Source organism: Rousettus aegyptiacus, unplaced genomic scaffold (genome assembly GCF_014176215.1).
Source record: "Rousettus aegyptiacus isolate mRouAeg1 unplaced genomic scaffold, mRouAeg1.p scaffold_m13_p_6, whole genome shotgun sequence".
NCBI lineage: Eukaryota > Metazoa > Chordata > Mammalia > Chiroptera > Pteropodidae > Rousettus > Rousettus aegyptiacus.
The window spans coordinates 110,775,612-110,802,622 of NW_023416309.1; the positions used below are offsets into that span (position 1 = coordinate 110,775,612).

General features: G+C 59.4%; 3 protein-coding genes across 8 annotated transcripts in view; 2 read left to right on the forward strand and 1 right to left on the reverse strand.

The window, feature by feature from the left end:
• The first annotated feature begins 231 nt into the window (after positions 1–231).
• SLC9A3R1 (SLC9A3 regulator 1) lies at positions 232–16,318 on the forward strand. The gene is made up of 6 exons (XM_016132565.2): positions 232–918; positions 11,045–11,206; positions 12,018–12,171; positions 14,392–14,432; positions 15,538–15,603; positions 15,806–16,318. The coding sequence occupies exons 1-6, from the start codon at positions 457–459 to the stop codon at positions 15,995–15,997; spliced, it is 1,077 nt and encodes a 358-aa protein (XP_015988051.2). The 5' UTR covers positions 232–456; the 3' UTR covers positions 15,998–16,318.
• A 1,350-nt stretch (positions 16,319–17,668) lies between these two features.
• NAT9 (N-acetyltransferase 9 (putative)) lies at positions 17,669–22,109 on the reverse strand. 5 transcript variants are annotated; one of them, XM_016132574.2, is made up of 7 exons: positions 22,043–22,109; positions 21,334–21,419; positions 20,380–20,489; positions 19,716–19,859; positions 19,067–19,126; positions 18,792–18,886; positions 17,669–18,684 (listed from the first exon to the last, which is right to left on the reverse strand). In XM_016132574.2, the coding sequence occupies exons 2-7, from the start codon at positions 21,408–21,410 to the stop codon at positions 18,562–18,564; spliced, it is 609 nt and encodes a 202-aa protein (XP_015988060.1). In that variant the 5' UTR covers positions 21,411–21,419; positions 22,043–22,109; the 3' UTR covers positions 17,669–18,561. The 5 variants fall into 5 exon arrangements, with proteins under 5 accessions (XP_015988060.1, XP_015988061.1, XP_015988063.1 ...); XM_016132575.2 differs by having other exon boundaries at positions 22,001–22,079; XM_016132577.2 differs by having other exon boundaries at positions 21,945–22,054.
• A 155-nt stretch (positions 22,110–22,264) lies between these two features.
• TMEM104 (transmembrane protein 104) overlaps positions 22,265–27,011 on the forward strand; it is a 48,492-nt gene continuing 43,745 nt past the window's right edge. For both annotated transcript variants that reach the window (XM_016132559.2, XM_016132560.2), the window contains exons 1-2: positions 22,265–22,342; positions 23,018–23,133. In XM_016132559.2, the coding sequence (XP_015988045.2) occupies positions 23,089–23,133 (45 nt within the window). In that variant the 5' untranslated portion in view covers positions 22,265–22,342; positions 23,018–23,088. The remainder of the gene's footprint in view (positions 22,343–23,017; positions 23,134–27,011) is intronic.

Here is a 27,011-nt window from a genome sequence, read left to right on the forward strand (position 1 = left end):
CCCCGCCTCAACTCAGGCCACTTGGTAACAAACACTTCCACTTCCTGAGCCCTCTTTCTTCTCCCGCCGCGGGGCGCCGCGCGGATCGCAGGGCCCCGCCCTTGCGCATTCCCATTGGCCGGCGTCGGTCACTGACCAGAGCGCCCCCCCCGGCCGTGGCCCCTGATTGGCTCGGAGTGGTTTACACCTCTGCGCGGCCCCGCCTCCTGGGTAAGAGTCCGGGGTGGGTTCTGGAACTCTCAGACGCCGCGCGGGGCGGCGATTGGCTCCCTCCTCGGCTCGTAGCAGTTCGCGGTTGCAGCTCGCGGGACACCTGCTAGTTTCTCCGGCGCAGAGGCTTCTTGCCGCGCTCTCTCCAGCCTCCCGATCCGCAGGGCTGGGTAAAGGGCTGGACCGTCCCGTCTCCGATCCCTTTACAGGACCCCGCGTCGCGCCGCTGAGCCGTCGCAGGGCGAGATGAGCGCGGACGCAGCGGCCGGGGCGCCCCTGCCCCGGCTCTGCTGCCTGGAGAAGGGTCCGAACGGCTATGGCTTCCACCTGCACGGAGAGAAGGGCAAGGTGGGCCAGTTCATCCGGCTGGTGGAACCCGGCTCGCCGGCCGAGAGGTCGGGGCTGCTGGCCGGAGACCGGCTCGTGGAGGTGAACGGCGAGAACGTAGAGAAGGAGACCCACCAGCAGGTGGTGAGCCGTATCCGCGCGGCGCTCAACGCCGTGCGTCTGCTGGTGGTCGACCCCCAGACGGACGAGAGGCTGCAGAAGCTGGGCGTCCAGGTCCGGGAGGAGCTGCTGCGCACCCAGGAAGGGCCCCCGCAGGCCGAGCCGCCGGCTGCCGCCGAGGCGCAGGGGGCTGGCGGCGAAAATGAGCCACAGGCCGCCGCGCCGGAAATAGGGGAGGCGGAGAAGAGCCATCCGGAGCGGGTAAGTGCTGGCTGGGGCGGGCGGCGAGGCTGGAACGGGGTGGGAGGGGCGGATCAGGGAGAAACCTGTCTTTTCTGAAACTCGATCTTCGAGGGGGAGACTGCTTTCGCCAGCCTACCGGGCGCACCGGTAGTTGCGGGCTTGGGGCTGCGTCCCACGACCCCCACCCCCTCTCCAAACTGGGCTGGGACTCTGAACTACTTCGCCACCTGCATCTCCTGGTCCGTGCCCCTTGGGAGTGGGGGTGAGAGAGGGCGGCCCAAGGGAGTCCAGTCCCCCTTTCCTCGGCTCCGTTGGTGATTTCTACTCCCGTTTTCCTAATCTAATCCCACCACTCTCGAGGCCGACTTCTCCGCCAGCCGTCCCACGGGTGCCAGCTTCTTCCACGGCCCCTGTGGGTTGTCGGAAACTGAAGCTGGGGTGAAGCGAGCGTGGCCCCGACTTCAAAGAGCTAGAGGAACAACAACCCCCGTTCTTTGCGGAGCCCCCGCGCTGGGAGGGGACAGGTCGCAGGCCACTGGTGTGTGTATCATTAACTTCAGCCCGGCCGGACTTCACCCTCCTCCTTGAAGTCCAGTGTGACTTCTAAGAAAAAGAGAGGAAGCCCCACTCTCTCAGGGCGATAGGGGGTGGGGGTGGGGGTGGGGAGGAGGTGCAGAGGCCTCTCCGGGGTGGTGGCCGCCCAGGAGGATTTATGATTCTTAGGAATGTGAGGAGTAAGCACTCGCTTGTATCTGGGAGTGGGAGGGAGGACCTTGGAGGAGAAAGATGGCTGGGGGAGAGAGAGCAGGGAGTGGTCCTGTGGCACTGGGCCACGGAGGGGCTGGCGGAGCTCCCTGTGGGCAGGTGGTCTTGCCCTGGCATTGTCTGCCTCACTCCCATCCGGGGACAGCAAGCAGGCTGGTTGCTTTTTGCCCATGTTTGGTGTTTCCCCAAACCATCTCAGTTTGGGTCAGCTGCAGGAGGGGAAGTGGCAAAACTGGAATTGTGCTGAGCCTCCTGTCCCCAGAGAGTGAATGGGGAGGCCTTAGGGTGCAGACTGGGGAGCAGGTCCTGGTTCTCCCCGTGGCCCAGATGGCTTGCACCAGCTCTCCACCTGGTGGCAGCTTGTGGCACAGGTGTCTGTGGGGCCAGCAGGAGCCTCCCCTGGGCAGAGAAATGGCACAATTCGGCCTTAAGGTAGAAGGTAGAGCCCGAGAGGACCAACTGGTTTGGTGGAAGTGAAGGAAGTGAGGTCACAAGTAGCCCTGTCCAGCGGGAGTTGGGTGCCGGGAATGCCAGGCCCGCCAGGCTCCCACTTCCTGCCACTGCCAAGCCAGCGTTGGCAAGGGTGGGGCCAGGGTCAGAGCATCCTAGTCAGGGGTCAGCCACTGAGGAGTTGGAACCCGTGACCTCTGGTCCTAGGCAGAAATCCACTTTGAACTTTGTACTGAGGGCATCGATTTTCCACTCGCCTTTTTTTTTTTGGACTTTGGCACTCGCACAAGTAGCGTGCATCTCGCTCTCCGCCCCCTCCTTGCATCACGTTCAGCTCCTCCCATTGCCCTTTTGGTTTTGCTGCTGGGTGCCAGAGGGCCTAGGGGTGGTGGAGGACCTAGCACACGCTGCTGCACCCTGTCCCCTCTCATCCCCCCCCCCCCCCCGCCTGAAAAGGCAGCAGCACTTGGCTTCCTGCTCTGGACGAGCACGGAGTCAGATTCCCCTAGGTGGTGGTATGACGCCTGCATTTGTATGTACTTTGTTAAGCCAGGAGGAGGGAGTAGACCCACCCCTACCCAGTCCCCTGAACGCAGTCACCAGGCCTCTTGGGTTTTCAGGTCAACAAACAAATCACAGAACTTCTCTGAGCCTTGGTTCTCCCATCTGTAAAATGGGGGCCTTGGATTACACAGCAATACCTGCCTTCCCTAGAATTTTATAAATAATGGAAGCACTTGCACCCGTACAGGATACTGAATTGGGCTGCTTTGTGTCCAGGCATTTGAATTCCTGTTCTGCGCAGCCACCGCCTCTAGCCTTATGGATAGCCAGTCAGCAATGTTAAATCCCACTATGAGGAAATTCCCGTGAAATCTGGTATGGCGGGCATGCAGGTGACCCACCCTGTCATTGCAAAAAAATGTTAATAAACATCATAAGTTATTTTTTTTTTTCCTGAAAGGCTTCTCTTATGTAAAGCATTTCGAGTTTTAGGCTGAATTTGTTTATAAAGTGGGGGCTGTGACGGCCTTTCCATTAGTGCTCATGAGTGAGAAAGGTGTTATGCCAGAAAGTGCCCTGTGGCGGGTGACATCTCACTGGGAAGACCAGCCTGGGTGCTGGCGCCCGCAGTACTAGTCTAGAAGAAGGGGGAGGTGCACTTCCAGCTCTGCCCACCTTTGCTGATGGCAGTCCCCACCAGGGGCAGCAGCTCCCCTTTCCACAACCTCTCAGAGGATCGGACCTAAACGCTTGACCTTGGTGCCCGGCACCTGAGCCCACAGTGGTGGCTGGCCAGGCCTCAGCCGGCTCAGCTGTACTGGCCTCCAGCCGAGTTTCTTAACCTCACTAAGCCTCCATTTCCTCTTGTGTAAATTGGGGTGATAGCAGCTGCCTCTAGAGGTTGTGGGATTACAGGAGGATGTTTGTAAAGCTCAGTGCCTGGCACTAGGTAAGCGCTCAGCATTTGAATACAAAAATATCTCACAGCGATTGTTACATGCCCATCCATGGGGCAACCAGCCCTGGATCCGCCTCCCGCCTTCGGCATGTGCTGCTGTGGCCACACCTGGCACTCAGGACAAGCTCAGTCAGGGGTCACTATTGTTGAATAGTCATACATTGTTCCTCCATCGATCGAGCTCCTTCCCTTTAGCGTCTACTTCACACCGGGGAGGTCCAGGTTCCCCTCGGGCACGCCGTGCTCACTCAGCCTTTGAAACTTCACACTTAATTTCGACCTCAGCCTAGGAGCCCCTCAGCCCCGTCTCCACAGGGCGCACTCCCCAAGACCACCCTCCTCCCAAGGAGCCTTTCCTCGCCTCCTCTGCTCCCCGACCTTCCATCGTGTGTCCTGTGTACACACGCTGTTTAAATCATCTGTTTACGATCTCCATCGCTGCGTGGTGAGTTCCCAGGGCAGCAGCTGTGGCTTATTTGTGTTTATAGCCCCAGCCCTGTCCTCGGCACAGAGTAGGGAGGGGCTCGATCAATATATTTTGAATTACTGAACGAATGCATCACAGCCACTAAGGACCTTTATCCTAATCATCTCAGTTCAGCACACCTGCACCTGTCTAACATCAAGCACACCCAGAGATCAGAATTCCAGACAGAAGCCCTTTTTCTTGCCTACTAGTACCTTCCATTTTATAATTAGCCAGAAGGCTGCCCTTAGGGGGCAGCCAGATCCATGAGTGAATCCCGGCTCTGCCATCCTGCTGGATCTAGGCCTCTAAACTGTTCCCTATAAGCCTCAGCTTCTGCCTCCGTGAAATGGGGACACTAGCGCTCGACCCCGCAGGGTTGTCGGGGGGGGATGCAGTGACATGACGGGTGGGCGTGGGGCGGGTCCCCACCAGACCTGATCCTGATCCCAGAGGCGGAGATGGCGCCCTGGGTAACAAGGTGGGCGGGTGGCCACAACCAGCTGGCAACGTCTACCACCCTCTTTCCCATTTCTGGGAAGACAGACCAGGGTTTGAGCTGCAGGGTGTTGGATTTGCAATGGACGGTGTACGGGATCTTTTGCGTTGGTTTCTCCTCTTAGGCCACATGTTTGGGATCTCTCTCTACCCCCCTGGCTTAGCCCTGGTTCTTACCTTCAGGGGTGTGTCTTGGAACTCAGCCCATTGTGAATCCAGTGTCTGTCTGTGCATCCATTTGGCTACAGTTGGTTGCTTGGGGGGCCTCACTGTCCAGCTGGGTGAGTGGCATAAATTCAGGCTGCTTGAACCATCTCCCGGCAAGGTCCAGGTAGCTGAGCCCTTTGGGCGAGGTGTCGTCCTTCGGACGCCTGATGGAAGGCCTCAGCTTAGAAGGGGCAGGCTCCTGGCCCCGTCCCTTCCCCTGTGATGGGCTGGAGGGCCGTCTGGCGACCAGGTCTCTACCTCCACCCTCAGGTCCTGAGAAACCCACCCTTGCTATTTCAGGGCTACCTTATAGCACAAAGGGCCTCCTTAGAGGATGACCTTGTCTTATGGCCTTGGCCTTCCCCCCCCCCCCCCATCACTCCATTACCGTGTCCCCAGACCCCTAGGCAATATTTAGGTTTCTATGCTCTAAAAAAAGGACAAGTAATACAAATTCCCTGACATCTACATTCAAGGGCTGCCCTCCTCAGCTGTGCGACTGAGCTCCGGCCTCCCCCTGTGCCTGTTATAAGGTCACGGGGGCGGAGATCTAGAAGTGTTTGGGGCTGACAGCCTAAAGCTTGAGAGTCAGACCTCTAGGATGTATGTCAGCCATTGCCACAGCCACTGGCCACATGTGAAGACCCAGGACAAATACAAAGATGTAAAATAGCCCATTCATAATTTTTAAATGGACTCCATGTTGAAACGATTATATTTGGGATATCTCGTGTTAAATGAGATATTGTAATTAATTTCTCTTGTTTCTTTTTACATTTTAATGCGGCCGCTAGGGAACTTTTACTTACCTATGTTAAAAAACAAAATGGAACCAGGTAAACTTAAAGATAAAATTGGCTTTATTAAGCGCTTTACGCATCCCATGTAGCAACTAGAGAGGTGCTCCGAGGGGCCGCACAGCATGAAAGGCTTTATGGGAAGGAGTGGGGCAAAGGATTTACTGATGAGAGAAAATGGTTATTTGGGGGCCTGACATCTTCGGGAAGTGTTTTTATGCAGATTTCCTCTTCTTTCTATGAGGGATGGAAAGGGCCCATGTAACGGATTACCTTAACTTGAGCTTGACCAGGAAATTCCAGACCCGTTAAGAGTCTGTTTGTTGGAAAGGTCGAAGCTGCCATTAGGTCGTGTACTGGCTGAATCTAGGTCTGGTAGGGGCCGTTAGCGTGAGTGACGCCGTTTTGAGCCTGTGGTCTTTGGCGCGTGCATGACTGGCGATACGTTTTCTATGGGGTAGTGCTGATGTAGATATGCGTTCAGGGCCTGCCTTCTGTCAGCCGTACTTGAGCAATTTACCTGCCCTCTTTGAACCTGAGTTCCTTCATCTGTGAAATGAGGGCACTAATACCTTCCTCGTAGGGTTGTAGTTGTGTTTTAACAGGAAAATACTCATAAAGCCCGAGTGTAGTGCTCGGCATATAGTAAGTGCTCAGTGAACAGCCAGTGTTTATTTCAACGGAGCCCCAATTTCACAAGCTCCTGAAGGTCCTTACAAGTAGCCCCTTGGGCTAGCCCACGGGAGTTAAATCCAGCAACTTCTGGGAGCAGAGTGAGGGATGAGGCAGGCTGACGACGGCGTGCTTGCTGGGCAGGCAGGCATGGGGTGGCCGGCCTGGATGGTGTCCAGCCAGGCAGCAGCCCACGTACCAGCCTGCTCCATCCCAGCCTTGTCCAGCCCTGGGGAGACCTGAGCCAAACTCTCCCTTGGGTGGGGCCCTGGACAGCAAAGGGAGAAAAGAGCAGAGGGGGAATGTGGCTTGGGGCCCCTGCTTCGGGGGGTGGAGGAGCAGCGCCCCTCACCCCACCCCCACTTTCGCTTAGGTCTCCCTTGTGGATCCCACCCTGCCAGACTCCAGAGAAGTGCTTTCCCACTGAGGAACAGGAAGGTCAAGGGCTAGGAACAGTGCCCTTTTTCACAAACGGAGGTATCTCATGTTCCTCAGCCTGCACAGAACTAGGGGAAGGCGAAATGAAGCCACATCAGGGCCATAGGACATGAGCGGGTGGCAGCCAAGCCCTCTGTACCTCCCCTTGGGTGAGGAGAGGATCCCTTCTGCCTAGAGCTGTGGATGCTGGCCAGTGGTCTGAGCTCCTGGTCGCCCTCTCAGTCTGCCCTAAGGACAATGACCCCATGTTGCTCAGTCACACGTCACCCAGGCAGGGCCAGCTCTCTTCCTCCTGGCTTCCTTAAAGAGCTGGCCCAAGCCTGTGTCTCCAGAATCCCGTGGCATGGACTGCGCTGCCTCTGAGAGCAGCCGGGGTTCCTTGCCCCCACCTGGGCCCCTCCTCCCCACCGCCCCCATCTCCTCCTCTGCCCACCTTTTCAGTTGGGGGCCGATGTCCCTGTGTGGGGCAGCCAGGCACCATTCTTAGGTGCATAAACAAGAGCCTTGTCTGGGGCGGGGCTGGGCTGGGGGAAGGGCGGTCTTGAGTTGCGAAGTCACCTCGATTGTCCCCCTGGCCACCCTGGTGGTCGCCCCACGCCTCCAGCTGGCCCTTCGCGGGAGGCAGCCTGGCTGTTTTCTAGAGGCTTCTCACCATGGCACTGGCCAGGGAGGCGCTGGGCCCAGTGGGCGTTGGCCCCCAGCCGCGCTCCCTGAGCCCCACCTGACAGGAGCAGGGAGCGGCCCTGGGCCTCTCCCCAGAGACAGTCCCCGGGATTAGGGTATCGACTTTCCGCAGCTTTCCAGGTGGCTGTTGGTGGTGCCTATTGAATTCCGTGCCCGCCGTCCGCTCCCTGGGCTGCGTGGGTGGAGGTGAATGGGCGGCCACTCGGGGTGGAGCTGGACTCCCCGGGGGGAGAGGAGGCGATGGGGCGAGGGGCACCCACGTCGGGCCCAGGGCAGGATTTGGGACAGCCGGAGCACCTGAGAGCAGGAGACGCCCCCTGAGAATCCGAGGCGGCCGTCCCGTCAGGGTCTTTTCCAGAAAGCGGGTCCGGCGTTTTCTGGGAGTGAGAGGCTCAGACCCCTCGGGCCCCAGCCGCCCTGACCCGTTCGCGCTGCCCGCTGGCCACTGTCGTCCCTCCCACGTTTCTCCCTCTAGCTCCCGGGTCTCTGCCTGTCTCCTCCCTGAGCAGACCGTGCGTTTTACTTCTGAGCTGTCATCGCTGGGAGTCCCACCTGAGGCTCTGAACACTCTGGGGCGTGTTCCCCTTAAAGTGCCCCCCGGCCCTGGACCCCTCTAGCACCCTGGCTCCCCCTGAACTGAGGGCCACACACCAGGCCCAAGATGGCCTGGACTTGCAGACTCCGTTCCCCAGAGGCAGAACCCAGGCCTGCCCCGGCTCTGGGGGTGCATGCCCAGGAGCATTGGCGACCAAGCCCAGGCTAGGGGCCAGGCCCGCTGATCCCCAGAGAGGCTGCCCGCAGGGGCTCCTCCTGTTGGCACCAGCCTGCACCCAGGATGCGATGGGCTGACTCAGCAGCTGGAATGACACCCCTGGAGACAGCGGGGGGAAGGGCGGGGAGAAGCGAGGCTGGTCTCCCTGGAAGACGGGAAGCCCCCACCCCTTCCCGTGGGGAGGGTGGCAAGCTCCAGGGCCTTGGAAACGAGGGAGCAACATGGGGCTCTGTAGGTCTCTGAACACTGCACTACCTGGGGCTTCCTGTCCCCCTGCCCAGCCACCCCCAGAGGACAGCGGGGCAGGTGCCAGGGAGAAGGGAGCAGCAGGGCCCTGCGGCCCTCAGGCCGGGTCCCCATTCCTCCCGTTTTCATGGCTTGATGCGGGCCGAGGGGAACAAAACTCTAAGCGGGCCCTCCAGCTTTAATGACAGGTCACCAGACAAGGGGTCCCGGGGTGAAACGTGCTGAGGATCAGATCAGTGAGGGAAGCCCACCGCACGGAGACCTCGGCCTGAAGGTGGCCATCGCAGGACAGCTAGCTAGCGCGGCCTGCCAGCCAGGAGAGCGCACGAGCCGCTGCCCTCGCCCTGCAAGGCCAGTCCAGGCCTGCTCACTGCCTCGTCGCCGGTCCCAGGCTCACGCTGTAGCTGGCTGCAAGAGGCCTTTTGAGCACCCGGAAGGAAGGCTGTGGTTTCGTCAGCTCCCAAGGGCCTCCCAGCAGAGACTGCAGGCACCTTGGGGAGAGTGACCCCAGTGTTTGTGACTCGTGCCGAAGCTTCAGCTCCAAGGGGCCTCCTCCCAGTCTGGACTTGGGTCCCTGAGGGGCCAGCCCACGGACAGGGCCCCTCCCCTGTAAAACCCTGTGACGTCAGGCAGTGGACATCACATCCTGAGTCTCAGTTTCCCCATCTCAACGGCGGTGGGGGGCGGGGCGTGACCAGCCCCAGCCAGGTTGCTATGGAAAGGCTCCTTGAAGTGAGGGGGGGGGGATGGGGAGAAGCAGACATGGAGCTGCCCCCTCCCTTACCCGTGATTCACCCTGCGCACTTTCTCAGGGTGGCTGCGGAGCTCAGCCTGGCTGGGGCAGAAAGCTGAGCCTGCCCTGGTGGTGGCAGCTGGTCAGACCTGTTTCTGCTCACTTCGGCCGGGGAGGGCCCGGCTGGCAGCTTTGTGGAGGGATTAGCTGGAGGGGAGAAGAGCCTCTCTTAGTCCCGGAACGAGGTCCCAGGGGGCCGTGGCTGGCCCGGTTGAGCAGGTACCCGCAGGCCTGCTGGCGTGGGCCCTGCAGCGAGAAGCAGAAGGGATGAGGGGGACTTGGGAGAATGGGGTGCCTGAGACCTAGTCCAGATTAGGGCACCCTCAGGCCTGGCCATCACCCCTCCTTCCCGTCTTGGCTTCTCCACACCCACATCAACATCCTGAAACACAGAAAGATCCGCCCTGGCATTTAGAGGCAGGCAGTCACCCGCTGCCCGTTCCCCCCCCCCCCGCACTCCCCCCCACCAAAGAGTGGCGGGGTGGGGACTGAGTCTCGCTGCAATGGCACCTCCACCTGGGGCTGGCAAGTTGGGGCTGGTGGCCGGTGAGCCCTCCTCTCCTCCACCCATCCCTTGCCTTCTCTGCTCCCAGCTGGGGACTAGGGTTTCGGGGCACTCCACCCCACAGCCCCAGAATCTCACTTCTCACTTTCGTTTGACTGTTCACAACACGGCCAGGTCTGCATAGGCACAGTTGTCAAGTGTCCCCTTGCAGGCGAATTACCTCACTGCCTCCCAGCAACCATGGGAGGCAGGCGGCCGCACCTGCAGGTGGTCTGCAAAATGAGGGACCTGAGGCCCCGAGGATGTAATCCCTGCCCCAGGTCACATAGTGGGGAAGCTGGAACTCGGTCCCGGGTTCCAGGGAGCGACTACCCATGGCCTGGCATCCAGGGGTGACCCGGAGCTCGCGGGCTTCCTGCCGCAGCCCTGTCCCAGGCCTGGGAGGACAGGGAGCGGGACCTCTAGTCAGTCCTGGGGCTCGGGCGTCTGGCCAGGGTTCCGCTTTCTCGCCCACCCACACGTATCCCCCGCATGGTGTGCCTGCAGCTTCTGGGCTCAGCTGCGCGAGTGGTACCAAAGACAGTGTGCACTGTTTCAGCTGAGTGTCCAAATGCTCGAGAGACTCCGCTGGTGCCCTTTCAGGGGGTCGCCTGCCCAGGCCACGGCTGTAGCCACGGCGGGCTTCGTTCAGCCCAGCCCCGCCCCGTGCGGGCTCCTTGGGGACCAACAGGTGCTCTGGGGTTCCGTTGCTGCTGCCAGTGGGCTGTCCTTGTCCTGTCCAGGACCCCTGGCTGTGCTGCCCCCTGATCTGTGGGCACTGCCCCTGGCTCCCTTCGGCTGGGCCATCTGGCTGGGTGGCCGAGATGGGGGCCATGTGGGTGAGAGAAGGCTTTACTGTAAACATGCTGAGCAGCTTTCAGTAAACACCTGCCCCTGCCTCCCTGCTGCAGAGAGCGAGGTGCACTGGGGCTAGGGTCCCCAGTCACGTGTCTCAGGTACCCAGCAGCTGGCAGGGGGTGCCACCTACCAAACCTGCCCCCCCCCCCCCCGCAGGAGGTCCAGACTGAGCTGTTGGTAGGAGGGACAAGGTAGCCATCAAAATAACATGATTAACCTTAGAATGTCAAGGGGGAGGGGCTTGAGCTGAACTGGTCCCACCCTTCATTTGCCAGAACAGGAAACTGAGGCGTGCACAGGGGCCTCGTCGCCCAGAGACACCTAAGCAGTGTCTGCAACACTGGGTCTGCACACAGGCTGGCATTCCCTCGTGATGCTATGTGGCACCGAAGCAGACATGGCTCATTTCCGGACCTTCCTCGATGGGGAGGTGGGGTCAGGCACAGGGCAGGGCTCCCGTGGGACGGTACACACCCTGCCTTATCCCCACAGCGCGAGCTTCGGCCTCGGCTCTGCACCATGAAGAGGGGCGCCAACGGCTACGGCTTCAACCTGCACAGCGACAAGTCCAAGCCAGGCCAGTTCATCCGGTCCGTGGACCCAGACTCGCCCGCCGAGGCCTCAGGGCTCCAGGCCCAGGATCGCATAGTGGAGGTAATGCTTCTCGCCGTTTTCCCAGGTTGGTCCTTCCTGACCACCTCCTCACAGATAAGCCGCTCCTGGGGCAGACATCACACTGTCTGCTCCTCGGTTAGCCCCCGGGGCCCAGGCAGCCTATAGATGGGGAGGGGGGAGGGGAAGAAAGGAAGGAAGGAACGGTGGCGGGTGCACAGAGGGACTGACTTTGTTGCCATCTCTGGGCTCTTCTCTACCGACCAGACACCTCGGCAGCCCGTGATTCACCTGTCACCCAGGTGCAGGTCCGGGGCCACCCCTGGAGTTTCCTGCTTCCTGAGTCCTCGGTGCCAGGCATAGGTGGGGACAGGAGGGTGAAATCCTTGTCCCCATGGAGCCGTCGGGCACACTCATGCGCCTCGCTCAGTGGGAGAGGAAACATGACCCAAATGCCTTGGGCAGGCCCCAGAATCTCAGTCTTAGAACCTTAGAGCTGGAAGATCAGCTCTCCGCAGACTTCTCGTTTTACACGTGAGCAAACCGAGGCCCAGAGAGGGAGGTCGACAGCAAGGGCGTGGAAAAGCCGGGCCCCCCCCCCAGCCTCCCGGGCCGTTCCTGCCCCGTCCGTCACAGCTGTGTGTGTTTAGTCTCATCTGGGTATTTTCCTTGGCTTTTCCCATGTGTTCTGCTTCCCATCTGACACGTGGGAGGACCACTGACCCCTACAGGCAAGGGGGAGCTCAGTGTCCCCAGATGGCCAACTGGCCGAGGACGAAGAGCGCCGCTTGTACCTCCTCACTCTGCACCCCCAAACCAAGACCTGTGTCGGTAACCACGCCCCCATCTGCAGGTGAACGGGGTGTGCATGGAGGGCAAGCAGCATGGGGACGTGGTATCTGCCATCAAGGCTGGTGGGGACGAGACCAAGCTGCTGGTGGTGGACAAGGAGACCGACGAGTTCTTCAAGAAGTGCAAAGTGGTCCCGTCTCAGGAGCACCTGAATGGTGAGCCGCGTGGTGTGTGGCTGGAGGCCCCCTGGTCGGCGACATCGGCCAGGGCTCTAGACCTGCGTCCCTGGTGAGGGGCGGACTGCTTCCTGCCTCCACACCCCCCCCCTTCAGGACAGGCCCAGGGGGTGGGTTGGCAGAGAGTGGGGCCAGCGTCGGGAGAAGCAGCAGAGCGCGGCAGTCGGTTCCTGAGGATGGCGCATGGCAGTGGCGAGCTGGCATGAGGGACGCCGAGATGGGACCGAGCTGCTGGCTCCGGGCCAAAGCTGCAGCACCAGAGGGCGGCCCGCGCTCCGTGCCCTCTCCCCGCCGGCACGTTCTCGGGGCAGTGCTGGTCTGAGGAAGGGGTTAACTCTGGGGAGGCCTCCAGCCGTCGCCCGGTCAGATCAGAGTCCAGTGACAGGCCCTGTGCCTCCCCCCACTTCTCTCCGGTTGTCTTGGAAACCCAGCTTTGCTGGCTCTGGAGAGCAGTGGGTCCCCCCCTCAGTCCCTGGGCCCCTGCCTTCCCCATCCCCCACCATCACCCTGCCAAGCCTGGCACCTCCCCTTGCCCGAGCCCAAGCCAAACAGGGTGGGGCGGCTACGCCAGGGCAGGGAGGAGTTACGCAGCGCCTGCTCCCCGGTCTGGACTTTCTCCCTGAGAAGACCTCCCGGGGGTGTGGGGCGGGTGGCGCCTCTTCGTACTTTGCCATGGGCAGGGCCTCCCTGAAGGTGTCAGGGTTGTATTCGGGGGAGGGGGGGTCCACACAAAGGTCCGGCCACGAACTGGGTCAGTGGATGTTTCTACCGTCTCTGGGCACAGGGGGCGGGGTGTCACCTCACACATTTCCTAAGTTCATGGGAACCAGATTAACTCGGATACTCGCCTTCCTCAGTGAGGGGGGAAAACTGAGGCCCAGGGAAGGCCCAGCCTTGCTCTTGGGGACAGGGCATGAGGAAGACACGCGGAGATCGGGGTTCCAGTCAGCTCCTCGGACGCCTCCCCCTGCCTCCTGCGATGTCCTCCCCACACGCACAGGCCGTCGGCCCTCAGACGTGCCTCCCGTCTGCTAGGGTGGGAAGGGCCTTGAGAGCTGCGTAATTGCAGCCTCTGGCCAGCGGACCTGCCCAGGGAGAGGCCCTGGGGCAGCTGTCCTTCCCGGTGTCCCTCCCAGTTTCTCCGGGACGGTGTCTTTACCCACTTCTCCCAGTCAGAGGTAACTGGGAGCGTCCCATAGAGAGGAATGCTCCCCCAGTTCCAGGGCTTCACCCTGACCACTGGGAGACAGCCTGGAGCTCATGGGGAAGGGGCCGGCTTGGGGCTGGTGGGAGGATGGGTGTCCCTGTGTCCCAGGAGTCCCCTGCCTGGCCGAGGCAGGGAAGAGGGAGGAAAAGGTGAGTCAGGTAAACGTGACTGCCCGGGCCTCTGGTGCAGCACCAGGGCAGAGACGAACATTTATGTTAAGCTGAGAGTTCAGGAGAAACCCAGCCAGGCCGACCTGTCCCGGAGGTGGAACACGGGGGCCCGCCCAGGGTGACCCCAGGCCCACATCCTCCCCCCCGACCCCTCCTGCCACTGCCAGGTTTTCCGTCGGTGGCGGCGGGGAGCACACACTCGGCACACTGCCCCGGGCCCTCAGGAGTTGGGATGATTTTCCCTTTCAGCTGGGGCAGGTACTAACCACAGCCTGGGCGCGGCTCTCATCCTGGTGACTCCATCACCCAGGGAGCGTTTGGGGCCTGCTGAGCCCCAGGCCTGCTCCCGACCCCCTGAATCAGAAGCCCTGGTGGCTGTGCGTGTGATGAGCTGCTGGCCAGGACGTGCCCTCGGGCTAGGACAGGGCTTCTCCCGGACAGCTCCCCAGGCATCCGTGGTTCCTCACCCTGATCTGGTAGGCAGAGCCCAGCATGTCGTCGTCTTCTTTTTTTTTTTTTTTTTTTTTTTGCTGAAACTAAATAGAAAACATCAAAGAGCACCGCGAAATAGCGAGGGTAAGGTTTAAGGGACGCGGGAAGGGCCAGCTGCTTTGTGAGGCTCGTTAGTCACGCACCGTCCGTGTGTGCTGGGTCATCAAAATGCCACCTGTGCTTACGGTGGGTGGCAGTCGAGAGACTTTGCAACACTGACCCAGGGAACAAGGCCTCGTTCTCCGCGCAGCCCGCACCGCTCACCCCTGCACGCTGCACTCCGCCCACGCGCCCAGGGCGTCTGGACTCACCTCTTTTTTTCTCCTCTAGGTCCCTTGCCTGAGCCCTTTACCAATGGGGAGATCCAGAAGGTAAAGACAGACCCTCTCTCTGCTTCTCTGGCTCTCCGGGGCTGGGGAAGAAGGGTGGAAGGCGGTGTGGTCGGGAGGACAGCCAGCAAGCTCAGGTTCAGACTCCGGTTTCCAGGCTGCTCGCTCCTCAGCTCCACGCGGTAGACCCGCCTGTGTCCTCCCGGCCCTGGCCTAGGACCAGGGCCGTCTGGAGAGAGGCCTGGCATGCCCCTCTGCGGCCCGCCATCCTGGGTGAAAGTCCCCGCCCCCAACTCCCCACCGCACAGAGGAGGCCATTCTTCCCCCCAAGAACAGAGTTTCAGTGTCTGGCCACACGCCGCCAGCCACTGCTCCTTCCAGACTGGGCGGGAGAACAAAGCGCCCCCCTCCTCGGGCAGAAGGGCCGGGGAGGTGGTGGGAACTGGGGGAGAGATGGCGGGCCGGCTGCTAGCTGAGGCCATGAGCATCCCAGGCAGGGGCTGAGCGCCAAGCTGAGGTCCCAGCCGGCCTTCGCCCTGGGATGGGCCGGCATCGGACCGCAGAGCCGAGCACTCTGCAGGGTCTGCTCAAAGGGGTCCCTCCCCCAGGGGCTCCTTGGGGGGACACGGCAAGGGGGTGGCCCTGGGCCACCAGAACTTTCTGTCACTCCATCTTTGGGTCTAGAACTCTCCTCTGCCTTATTCTTTCTTGGCTGCCTTGGGGTCAAGTCCAAGTAGAGAATCGGTGGGCCACAGGGGATTCAGAGAACATCTCAGGTGTTCCCCATGCCACATAGAAGCCCCCAGTATCCCCATGCTCCAGGAAGCCCCGCCTTGGTCACTGTCCCAAAAGGCAAGTCAGCCCTAAAGTCCTCACCGGGAGGACAGGGACCGGGCGACCCAGCTCATCTCACGATGCGCCTTCCCACCTGGGCGGTGGGACCAGGTTGCCCTGAGCCTTGGAGGAACGGAGCATGGTACATCCCGAGGGCCCCCGGCAGGCCCAGGCAGTGGAGCTGTGGGCGGGCGGCCAGGGCTCGAGTGGAACTTGTCAGACCAAGGCACCCGCCTTCCCCAGGAACGCCCTTCCTTGCTCAGGGCTTCCCCACCCTGTCCCCGCCAACCCACACCTGTCCTCTCTCTGCCAGGAGGCGGCCTCCGAGGACCCCAGACCCGTGCTGACAAGGTCCACCTCCAGTGACACCAGTGAAGAGGTAAGTGGGTGGGCAGACAGGTGGCACTGAGTTGCTAGAAGCCGGTTCCCGGGCCACGCTGGTTCCCGGCTCCCCAGCCTGCCTCAGAGGTCACATGCCGAGCCGCATTCTGCTCTTGTGACCTGGCTTCCCTGAGCCACCTCACCGAGACCAGAACGCCTCGCCAGGCCCTGATCCGCTCTCTGCCTCTCCTTCCCGACAGCTGAATTCCCAAGACAGCCCCAAGAAACAGGACCCCACGGCACCCTCGTCTACCTCCTCCTCCTCTGACCCCATCCCGGACTTCACCATCTCCCTGGCCGCGGCCAAAGAGAGGGCCCACCAGAAGCGCGGCAACAAGCGGGCCCCGCAGATGGACTGGAGCAAGAAGAACGAACTCTTCAGCAACCTCTGAGCGTGTCCCCCCGGCCACCCGGGAAAGCTGGAGGGCTGGGCCCACACCCCAACCCGGCCCCCTCCCTCACTCCCACCCCCCACCCACGAATGATGTACAAATCAGCACCAGCATCTCCCCTCTTGGCCAATCTGATTTTTCTAGAGAACTACGTGAATGTTTGCCTGTCCTACTCCAATCGAAGAGCAGACTGTGCCCCCCCCCCACCTCCTCACAGAGTGCTTCGGCCCACCAGGTGTCCGCTCGCCACCCCTCCCGGGACGTCACTGGGAGCTAGAGCATGCAAGGATCGTGGGACTGGGCGAGGGCTCACGACCCCAAGGGTTGGAGGACTTGGATCGCAGCAGTAAACACCTCATCCTGAGAGGGCTGGGTTGGGCATTTTCATTCTTTTTTTTTTTTTTTTTTTTTTAAGAGTGCAGTATTGCAGAGTTCAGAGGGATTTTTGTTTCCTGATTAACATGATTTTGCAGGTTGTTGCTTGGAGGACATAGCAGCGGCCTCAGCCTTAAACTTCTTGTTTCTGTTCCCACCCCAGAAACCTGGGCGGGTGGGAGGAGGGCTTGGCCACACCTGCCCGGCCCTGAGCCAGGCACCACCACTGTAACTGTACAAACTCCATCAGAAATTCAACTGGTTTCTCCAAACTGCCTCAGCCTCTTTTTTTTCCTTTAGAGGTCTGTCCTGGCCTTGAGAAATGGTCAGCGGGTGGTCTCGGCTGAGGGTAGGAGACAGCTACAGGGAGAGGATGGTCCAGGGCTCCCATGGACCCCAAGTCCAGGAGTGACAGCTGGGCAGCTTTAACCACAGGGCCTTGGGCCTGTAGTTGTCTGGGTGGCCAGGGCTGGGAGCGGGACCCACCCAGCTTCCTTGGGCTTCCCTCTGCGGTCCACCTGCACAGGTTTGCTGGGCCCCATCCAGACTTTGGCCCGGGGAAGCAGGAGCCCACCCCTACCTGCTGAGAGGGCTCTGAGCCCTCCTGATTCCAGGAGCACTGGAAGTGTGAATCTAGGCCAGAGCCAGCCTGGGAATGTGAAGACTTGGCTTTCATCTTTCCGCCCTCGGCCAGTGGGATTCGGGATTCCCAGGAGTGGCCTGGGCTGGCGCCAGATCCTCTGTCTTATCTGGCCGTGGACCTGATTGGAGGGCAGTTGTCCAGGCCTAGGGGAAAACAAACCCAGGCCCGGGACATGCCATGTGGCAGGTGGGTGCAGGGGACTTGCCAAGGGCGAAATGCCCTGTTCCTCCACAAGAGGTCCAGGTCCCTTATACTGCTGGTACTGGAGGTCAGCCAGGGAGGCCTGAGAGCTGCAGCCTCCAGCCCAGGAGCTCAGAGAGAAGGAAGGGAAGCTGGCCTGGGGCTACTCTCCGCCCAACTAGGAAACCTCGGAAGGCGGTTCCTGGGGCTGAGAACCAGGAGGGAGACAGTGAACAGGGTTGAGAAGAGGGCCAGTCACTATCTGGCCATCTTGTTTGGGTTTGTGGCCGAGCCCTTATCAGAACCAATCCCCCGGGGGCCCTGCTCAGCTGGGCCTCCCCTGCCCCCACCCTACCCTCTGACCTCTGGTGGCGGCCCCCACAGGTGAGGCCTGAGAAGCTGCCTCACCACCTCACTGGCCCGCTGGGAAAGCCCTGAGGGACTTGTGACTGCTTAAGCTGAAGACAGGTGGCTCAGAAGACACTTATATTGCTGCTTAACTCTAGTTTTCCACATGCGTGATCTGGTGTCAGATGCCAGAATCCAGGGGACTGGGAGGCCCAGCACCAGGTCCCACTGTGCCATCAAGAGGCCTTGGGCAGCTGTCTCAACTTGCCAGGGACTGTTTCTAACCCTCGAATGCCCCAGGTGCCCTCAAGAGTCTCTTCCACAACTGTGTTTGGAAACATGCCTGGCCATTCTTGATGGCCACCCCAGAGTATGACAGCGCAAGGGTGGCGAGAAGGCGGGGTGTCCCCCTCGCTGTGAGGTAGGGAGACCTGGCCCAGTTGCCAAGCAGCCTGGCCATCCCGAACCTGTGCCTCCTGCGCCCCCTTGTGGCCTTGTCAGGTGCAGCTGTTCCCAGAGGTGGAGGGGTGAGGCGTGGAGGACACAGGACTGAGCCACCCCTGCCCTGTCGCTCCCATGCTGGACCGGATGCTGTAGGCTGGGCCTCCTGGTGGCTCGCCTCACCTCCACAGGGACCCAATGAGGAAACGGGAAGCTGGCCAAGCAGTGTGCTTTACTCCCGGCCAGGGCCTCAGCGCCTCTGACCTTCCCAGGGAAAGGAAGGCACAGCCTGTTCGCCAGGCCCCCTTCTTCCCCGGCTCCCCCTTCACCCTGATGCCTCCCATGGCTTTATGTCACCTGCTCTCAGTTCTGAGAGTCTGAGTCCCGGTTTGGCCAGGAGGAGGGGCACCCTGGAGTCCCTCTGCCACACTGCCAGCCTGAGGGAGGCCAAGGAAAGTCTGGCCAGGAGTCTGAAGGGCCCCGAAGGAGACTCCCAGCCTGTAGCGCAGCTAGGGGCACTCGGCCCCAAAGGCCCCATCCGTTCCCCTCCTGGTGCGGGGTTCTGTCAGCAGGGCGCCTACGACCCAGCTCCGTAGGGCTTCTCTTCCACGTGGCTGGTCTGCCCCAGAAGCCACTGCCGCTCAGGCTCACTCATCGTCAGTCTGAGTGTCACCTCCTGGAAGACGCTGCTCACAGCCACCTGCAAGAGCCAGAGAGATCAGGGCTGGCTACTTTACAACCGCACTTCCTAGCACGAGCGGACCCCACAGACCAGATTCAGGTTTCACCCTCCGGCAACATCCTTACCTGCTCAAAGTGAAGTTTCTGGAACATCCGGATGCTCGGTTCATTTCCTTGCCCGATTTTAGCCTCAAACTTGGTCAGACCTAGCTTGGTCACGCCTCCCAGAAATCAGAGAGGGACAAGCTGCAGGATGAGGGTCTCTCCAGCACCTTCTTGCCCTTCCAGTCCCAGTTTGCAGTGGAGGCACCCGTCCCCTGTCACCTCCCCCCCTTCAGGCCTGAAGAAGGCTCACTCCCAACATGCACTAGCCCGCACCCAGGGCCCGGCCACTTCCTCACCGTAAGACATCATCATGAGAACGGCCTCGGTGCCAAAGCCCTTGCCCCTGCAGCTGGGCTCTAGGAAAAGACAAACAGTCGCTGATGCCACGTGCCAGGCTCCGGAGCAGGTACTTAACAGATAGGACCTCATTTAATCCTCACAACTCTGAAGTTTATCATTATTACCATTCTGTAGATGAAAAGACGGAGGCGCAGAGAAGGCAAATGACCTGCCCAAGGTCTCATAGCAACCTGACCCCAGTGTTGACCCCTTAACCTCAGTGTGCTGCCTGTGAGCAGCTGCACAGCCCCTTATGTGAAGGATAAGGACCAAGGTCAGACACGGGAGGGCTCCTCCCACAGCTTGGGGAGATGCTCCAGGACAGGTCATTTATTTTTGGAGGGTCCCCGGCCCACCCTCAAAATGGGGAAGACTGAAGTTTGAAGACCCTAAAATCAAAGGTTATGTTCACACCTAAGCATATGACAAGAACAAAGTGAACCACCAGGCTAAGGGGGTACCAAGTGTGGCAGTCTGCCCCAGCCAGGTGCTGGGTTACCCAATGCCTCCCATTGAACTCTGAGGTCCCTAGGCAGCCTCGACCGGCTTAAGGTTTAGCAGATCCGAGGGCCAGAAGGAGGGAAGGCAGGGCCAGGTGGAACAAACCTGCAATCATGACCTCAATCTCCCCCAAGGAGGGGTCCCCCAGATCTGTCAGGAAGAGGTTCACATCTCCCGCCATGCAGCTCTCTTCAGTGGTGCCTGGCTGGGCCTGCCACCTCTCTGCATCCAGCACAATGAAGGTACACTCTAAAGAGGGGGGCAATGGGGTCATCCCCTATAGTGCCCAAGTGCAGTGAGGACAGTCTTCCTACCCAAGCCAGAGAATTTTCATCATCTCTAAGTCTGGTGGGAGAAAAGGAAGGCCAGAGCTTCCTTTGGCTGATAACGAAGCCCTAATTCTGCCTCTGGCAGGAAACGATGGTCCCTCTCAACCGGAGGCCTGAAGAGCAGTAACCACACCGGGCATGCAGCAAGGCATGTGAGCGGCAGGGCCTCGATTACAGCCGGAGCCCAAAATACTTTCTCTAAATCCTTCCAAACCTGGTGCAGTGAGTGGGGAAGAAGCATCAGCCGCAGGGACTGGCTTCAGTGGGTATCAGAGAATGAGAGTTTCAGGCACCTTCTAGGTTTTTCACGAGGTGTTTTTCTCAAGGTTTCTGCGCCCCAGGAGAGTTACAGCTGAGAATGAGAAAGGGAGGGACCCAGGAGACTGCCTCTGGAGTCAGCCCTCCCACGACCAGCCCAGCTCAGGGCCTCTGCCGCTCACTGTCCGCATCTTCCCGCCAGCTGCGCTGCATCGCGTACTCCTGCTCCAGGGTCAGCGGCTCGGAGGCTGTCAAACGCTGCAGCTCCTCTGATTTCATCCACTCGTGGTACCTGCAGGGATAGAGGGATGTCCTTCGGCAGGCAGGAATGACAGGGGTCTGACACTATTTGAGATGAAAGGAGAGCCCTGCAAGGGTACCACGGGGCTCACAGAAGACCGAAACAAAGGGTTCTAATTGCTGCTAAGGCAGAAGACCACAAGCACAAGACCAAGCGGACAGCAGGAGGGGTCAGTTCTACCTGTCCAGCTCCCCACCCTGTCTCAGGGAGGGCAGTCTGAAGCCTAACATTTCTCAAATTCCCCAGGGGAAGTATATGGCAAGCCAACCTCAGCAAAGAAGTCTGGACAGATTTTAACAAAGGCTAGGCACTAGGAACCCCCCAAAAGGAAAACTACAAGTAGAGTAGTACGCCCCTACACCACCACCATCCCGGTCTACTGGATTGTGCCGATTGCCCCCTGCGACTGTCCTGGCCTTTCAAAACTGCAGACATCAGAACAAACCATCAGCTCAGTTTTATGACAAGTTCACATTATGTCTCCAAAAACTGCGCATACTCACTGGCACCAAAGGATATCACTAATTTAGAATTAGGTGAGAAGACAATTCCTTTCCTTTTCTTACACACATTTAGATTACATAAAAGAATTCCCTGCTGAAAAGCCAAAAAGGAAGCTGGCAGGGTGAGGGACAAACAGGGCCGGGTGACTTCTCCCAAGGAAATCACAGTCCTCTGTCCGCTTCACTGTTCTCTTTGGCCTGTATGCAGTAACCTCTCACGCCAATGTTTCTCTTCAGAGGAAACAGTCTCTGAGATTTGGGCAAAGGAAGGCCGACCCTCCTCGCTGTGCCCTGGAGAGCAGCTTGCGCCCCGTGTCAGGTGGAACGGTTACCTCGGCACATGCTCAGAGGTGTAGGGTACCAGCACCACCTTCTTCCCCAGCAGCAAGACGTTCTGATTTAACCTCATGGTAGCAGCCTGTGGGTGGGGAGGGCAAAGACCTCAGGGCCCTGAGTTTCCGCCCACTTAAGACAGGAACCCAAGTTCTCCATTAGCTAAATGCCTCCTGGGGCTAAGTTGTCAAAAAGCCTCCATCCCTTTCCTTCTAAACACTTCAGAGAACACAGCCTCTAAATCCCTTGCAAGAAGGGGAGCAGGGCTGGTTAAAGATAGTTGAACAATCCCTGACTTGCATCTCAAGGAGCCAGGCCTGAGCTGCCATGTCTGCCTGTCCCTTCTGCCCCACCTCCCAGGACTTCCAAGACTCAAGCCCAAACACCAAGGCTTACCCCCAAAGCTCCCATCACTTGCCCCGTCCTGAAACTCTGCTCCAGGATCGACTTCCAGTCCTGTCTTAAACCTATTTCCAACCACCTTCTGGCTCTAGCCCTCTCACTCCCCCACCTTCCAAGCCAGGTCAACCAGGCGACTTTAGGGTGAAGCAAGCTTAAGCTGCAGTCCCTTCTGTTTTCTGTGGAGCTGCAGGCTACTCTCTACCCTCACCCTCTCCTCCGCAACCCCAACCACCGGGGTCCCGAAACCGCCAAGTTCACACCCACTCCCCGCCGACGAAACTGTCCCCAGCAAAAGGCACGATCCACCTCTTTCAACCAGCCCTGCTTCCCACCATGGCCAGCAATCGCTTCTTCCGCATGCGCGTGGGAGTACACCCACCCACTTCCGCCACGCAGACGGCAGCCGCCAGGGCCCATTCCCAGTCCTGCTTCCGCGAGGCGCCCAATCAGCGCGCTGCGCTGCGCCCCGCCCGAGGCGCTCGCGGACAAGCGGAGCGCCCGGCACAAGCGCATGCGCACTGTGGACGCTGGTGCGGGACAGCTGGCGCCGGCAGTGGAGTGACTGGAGGCGGCGACCGTGGCGTCCCGGAGCGAGCTACGCTGCAGGTGAGGGGCCGAGCGCGCGGATGGGATGGGATGGGATGGGATGGGATGGGATGGGATGGGATGGGATGGGCTGGGCTGAGGCGGCGCCAGACTTGGGGCTCCTCCAGGAGAGAAGAAGTCGGGGAGAGGCTTGGAGCGAGGCCCTGGAAAAGGCTTAAGGGTGGGGAGCCGTAAGGCAAGGCAGAAGGCGAGTTGGGGAGCGAGAAGTGGAGGGCCCGTTAAAAAGAAGAGGCTTTGGGGCAAGGAGTTGTGTGGGAGGACTTCCTAGGAAAGCCCCCCGCCTCTCGCCCTAGGCGGAGAAGGCAGTTTCTGAGACTGATCTGTGTGGTAGTGAGCTCGCCATTCGGAGCTTTAAATGGGGATATTTAAAGGCTCATTGTGTAAAGTGGGCGCTTGCGGTGGGTGTGACTCAGTGGTTTCTAAGGCCCCTTATATTTCTTGGGGTCTGAGCGTAATTGAATACGTTCATGTCCCGCGCAGCAAGGAAAAAGAATCCAGCCCGGTGTCAGTCATCCAGGGAGACCCTTCCCTCCCAGCTGTCTTGTGACAGATATTGAGGCTGTTAAGTGTCTGTGATAAAAGGACGGGGCGGGGCGGGGCGGGGCTGCGCTGCAAACCTCCAGTTACCCCATCTCGGTCCATCAGAAAGCCGAAATCTGCCCTTTTGCTTTTAAGGAGCTGCAGCAGCCGCGCCCCCTGTACGGAAGGAAGCTCCGCGGCGGAGGGACCCTTCCTCGCTTTCGGAAATGGCGGGTGAAATCACAGAGACCGGGGAGCTCTATTCTCCCTACGTGAGTTGTACTTCTTTAGAACCTGTTTTGCCCACGTCAGTGCTCCTGGCTTCTGGGAAAGCACTCTGCTCCCTGTGGACTGTGCTGGCGGGTTCTGCTGCTTGCCTAGGCCCTGGGAGCATCTAGAGTCGGGGGGCCTCGATTCGGCAGCAGCCAGCCATGCCGAGGCTGTCCTGGCTCACAGCATGTGGTGAGAGTTAGGTTTGTTCACTTTTTAGATGTTGATCAGAGAGCAGTCAGGAAAACAAAGTCGGCTTACTCTCTGTAATATTTATACGTCGGGGCCGCTGCCCTTTGCTCATGGTGTTGCCTGCTGGTTCATGTGGACGGTGATTGACAGCTGCTGACTCCGGGCTTTGCTCATCTCAGCCGTTTGAAACCACTTCAGTTTTCAGCTTAATTTTAAGTTGCACAACTTTTGTAGTCTTGGATGGCGTAAGAGGCAGAGAAAGCATGCAGACACTTCCAACTGCAGTTCGATGGACTCCGTAATTAGAATGACTGATTGTACCGTTTTGAGTCTGTGTTACCCACCCACCCCCCCCACACACACACATATATACACTCAGTCTATCTTTGTGTAATATATACTGGTCATGGTTACATCGCGGAGTCCTTTCGCCCGGTTGAGTAGCTGGAGGAGTGGAATATTTAAATGGCTGACTCACATTGCTGCCAGGTATCCCCAGGGAGGCAGCATGGTCTTAGGTAACAAGACCTAAGGGCTTCCTAGACCTTACCTAGCCTTCAACAGCTGCCCTACTTTGCACTCATCTTCCTTGCCTGGGGATTCCTGCCCTGTTTCCGATGGAGCAGGAAGCATCTCCGGGTACAGCTGGAAAAAGCCTTTCTCCTCCTGGTGCCCTCCATCTGGGTGTGTGTCATTTGTGTGTAGTACCAAGGGGCCACCTTCACCTCACTAGTTTATCAGGGGACGACGTCTTCTTTGGAATGAATCGAATCATGTCCCTCTCATCTGAGGAAGTGTGTAACAGCACGCAGCCTTTGCTTGGCGTCAGCAATGAACTGTCTGTAAAAGTCACCAGGGTCCTGCTGCTTCTCACAACATCTGTAAGCTTAGGGATGAGTCACTTCTGCAGCTGAGTTTGGGGAAGGAAAACACTTTGATTTGGCCACTTTTTGTGTCTCCGGTTGTTCAGGTAATTGTTTCACACGTCAGCACGCGCCCACAGGAAATTGGACAGCGATCCCTAAAAGCTTCAGTGGGTTCTGCTTTTTTCATTTTTTCTTCTCTTTCCTTTGTGTTTGGGGTGTTTTGAGGGCCGGTTCTGGGCATTTGCTCTAAACAGTGTGTTGGGTGGTGTTGAGGATGAGGTGGCGTCCCTGGGAGTTAGTGATCAGGGTTTAAGGAGAGGACGTGCCCACTTCCTGAGGTCTCCTTAACTCTGTCATCCTGGGGGGACAGTCCTTGATCCCCCATGAGACCAGAATCTGGGCTCGGTGGAGAACGGACCTTACAGAAGGGCACGAGGTTCATTATCCACCGAGCCCAGGTAGACTGTGGAACTGGCTTTACTGCGGGTGCCGTTGTGAATTCGGCTCAGCACAGTGTAGGCAGAACCCGCTCTGGTCCCTCTGGAGACTGAGGGGGTGGGTCTTCCGTAGTCCAGAACGAGCCCTTCACCGGGGGCATCCCCAGCACAGAGCCTCTCCCTTCCTCGCCGTGAGTGCCTTTCCCTTTCGCGAGTGTCAGGGATGTTTGTCTTCACTCGTAACGGCATAGTGCGAGACACAGGAGCACGATCCAGGCCCCTACGTGCCCCCCCAGTAAGTGATCTCAGAACAGGCACGTCTGTTTCCCGACTCATGGGGTCCAGGAGTGGCTCCAGGCCGAGGAGGTGCGTGATTCAAACACAGGGTGCGCTGGACCACCGCCGGTCCGGGACGGCCGCCGGGGCTCCCTTCCCCCGCCGGTCCTGCCCGACAGCGCTGCTGTCGCTTTCGAGGGAAAGAGCACCTGTTCCTCCGCCTTCGGTCCTAGCGGCCGCTTCCTCATCTCTGCCGCCTGCTGTTTCCTTTGACAGCTGTCACAGGGGAGGCCGTTGAAAGGTGCCCGTGACCTGCATCGTGTACGTGTGCGGGTGAGGCGGTTGGCAGGGGGTGAGGCAGCCGGAACACTGCACCGAGCTCCCTGGAGCATGGGGCAGCAGGTCGCCCGTCCTAAGGGACAAGCACAGTGCCTTCTCCGGCGCGGCCATAGGGGAAGGGTCGAGAACGGGAGGGAACTCGGTTGAGCCCGCCGTGGCCACAGCGTGCCTGGGTCCTTACTGAGACTGCGTTAAGGCTTCGTTCCTCGGCTTTCAGCCACCCTTCTCAGGAGGCTGCCCCCACGGAACGGTCCCTAACCAGCAGGAGAGAATGTATCTACTCTCTCCTGCTCCACACCTGCCTTTGACCCGGCCTGTGGCTCAGCTCAGATTTGCTTCCTGCGATTGGTCTTTACTGGTCACCTTCACTGGAGGTAAAGAGGATTTAACTCTTGCCAGGAAGGTGAGGAAGTCTTACCTTATCCTGCAGGATTCCCCGAGCCCAGCCAGGCCCAGGGTGCTTGCTTCCGAACCCAGAAAGAAGAACGACACAAGACAGATGCGGCTGCACATTTCTGCCCCTAACCGCCAGCAGCTTCTCTCTAATGATCTTCCCTGTAAAGTGCTGAAAGGGTCTTTTCCACTGAGAATTATTCGAGGTTTCTGTTGGGAGTGTGCTTCAGCTGTGGTTCCTAGCTCGTGGCAATCTCGCACCCCAGGGGACATTCGGCAATGTCTGGAGACATTGTCGATGGTCACGACACAGGGACGAGGTAGGGGTCCTGGAACCTAGTGGGTAGAGGCCAAGGATGCTGCTAAACATCCCGCAATGCCCGGGACAGACCCCCATGAGAGAGAATGATCTGGCTTTAGATGTCAGTAGCGCTCAGGCCGAGAAATCCTGATCCACAGTAAAACCTTGACTTTTACATCCCAAGGCCTTCAGGCATCCCTGAATTTACAAGTGCCTCCGGTGCTATTTAATTTCCCCATACTTTCCGGCCAAGAACTGTCACTTTCTTAGGCCTCTTTGCTTTCTTGACTTCCGCCACGAGAACCATCCATCACAGGGGCCACTTTGGGTAAAGAAATGAGGTTGCACCCTTCATAAGCGTTGCTGCTTACAAAAGCGATACGGAGAGAACAAAGCTGCGGGGGGGACGAGGTGTTAGGTCATCGACTGGGGACCGGTTTGCTGGTGCCCCGCTGAAAACCCCGCAAGGCCTGAGACCTCCCGTCACGGGCGCCAGGGCCCCTCACAGCGTGACTGCCGCCTGGCTCGGTGGCCTCCAGCTCCTCAGACGGGCCCCGCCTCTTTCCCACCTCTAGCCTTTACCTGGAAGTCTCTCCCCTGGCCCATTGCCTGGGCAGCTCCTTCAGGTCCTGGCTTGAATGTCGCCGCCCCTCTCTGAAGTGTTCCCACGCCTCTCTGTGGCGGAGCCCTGCTCCTGTGCTTCGGACCGCGTCTCCGAGGCGGCCGTCGCCGTTTTTCTCGTTGTCCCCCCTTTGCGAGGTCAAGGGCCCCCGCTGGCTTGCTCGCTGTCACCCGCCCAGTTCCCAGCACCGCGTCAGGCTCATGGAAGGCCTCGGAGTTGTTGACTATGCGAGTAAAAGCAGAACCGAGCGAACGAAATGACTCACACCCACACTCGGATGGACGGGCCTCAGGGCACCAGTGGTTGAAATTAACCCGACACCAAGCAAAATTTAGTTTCTCATAGACGTTCTCAGTTCCTTGTGAAAAGCCAGCACTGGGGCCTTCCCGTTCAGAGGGCCGGCGATGGGCCGTATGTCCTGTTTCCCGCCCAGCCGTCACCCTCACGTGTAGTC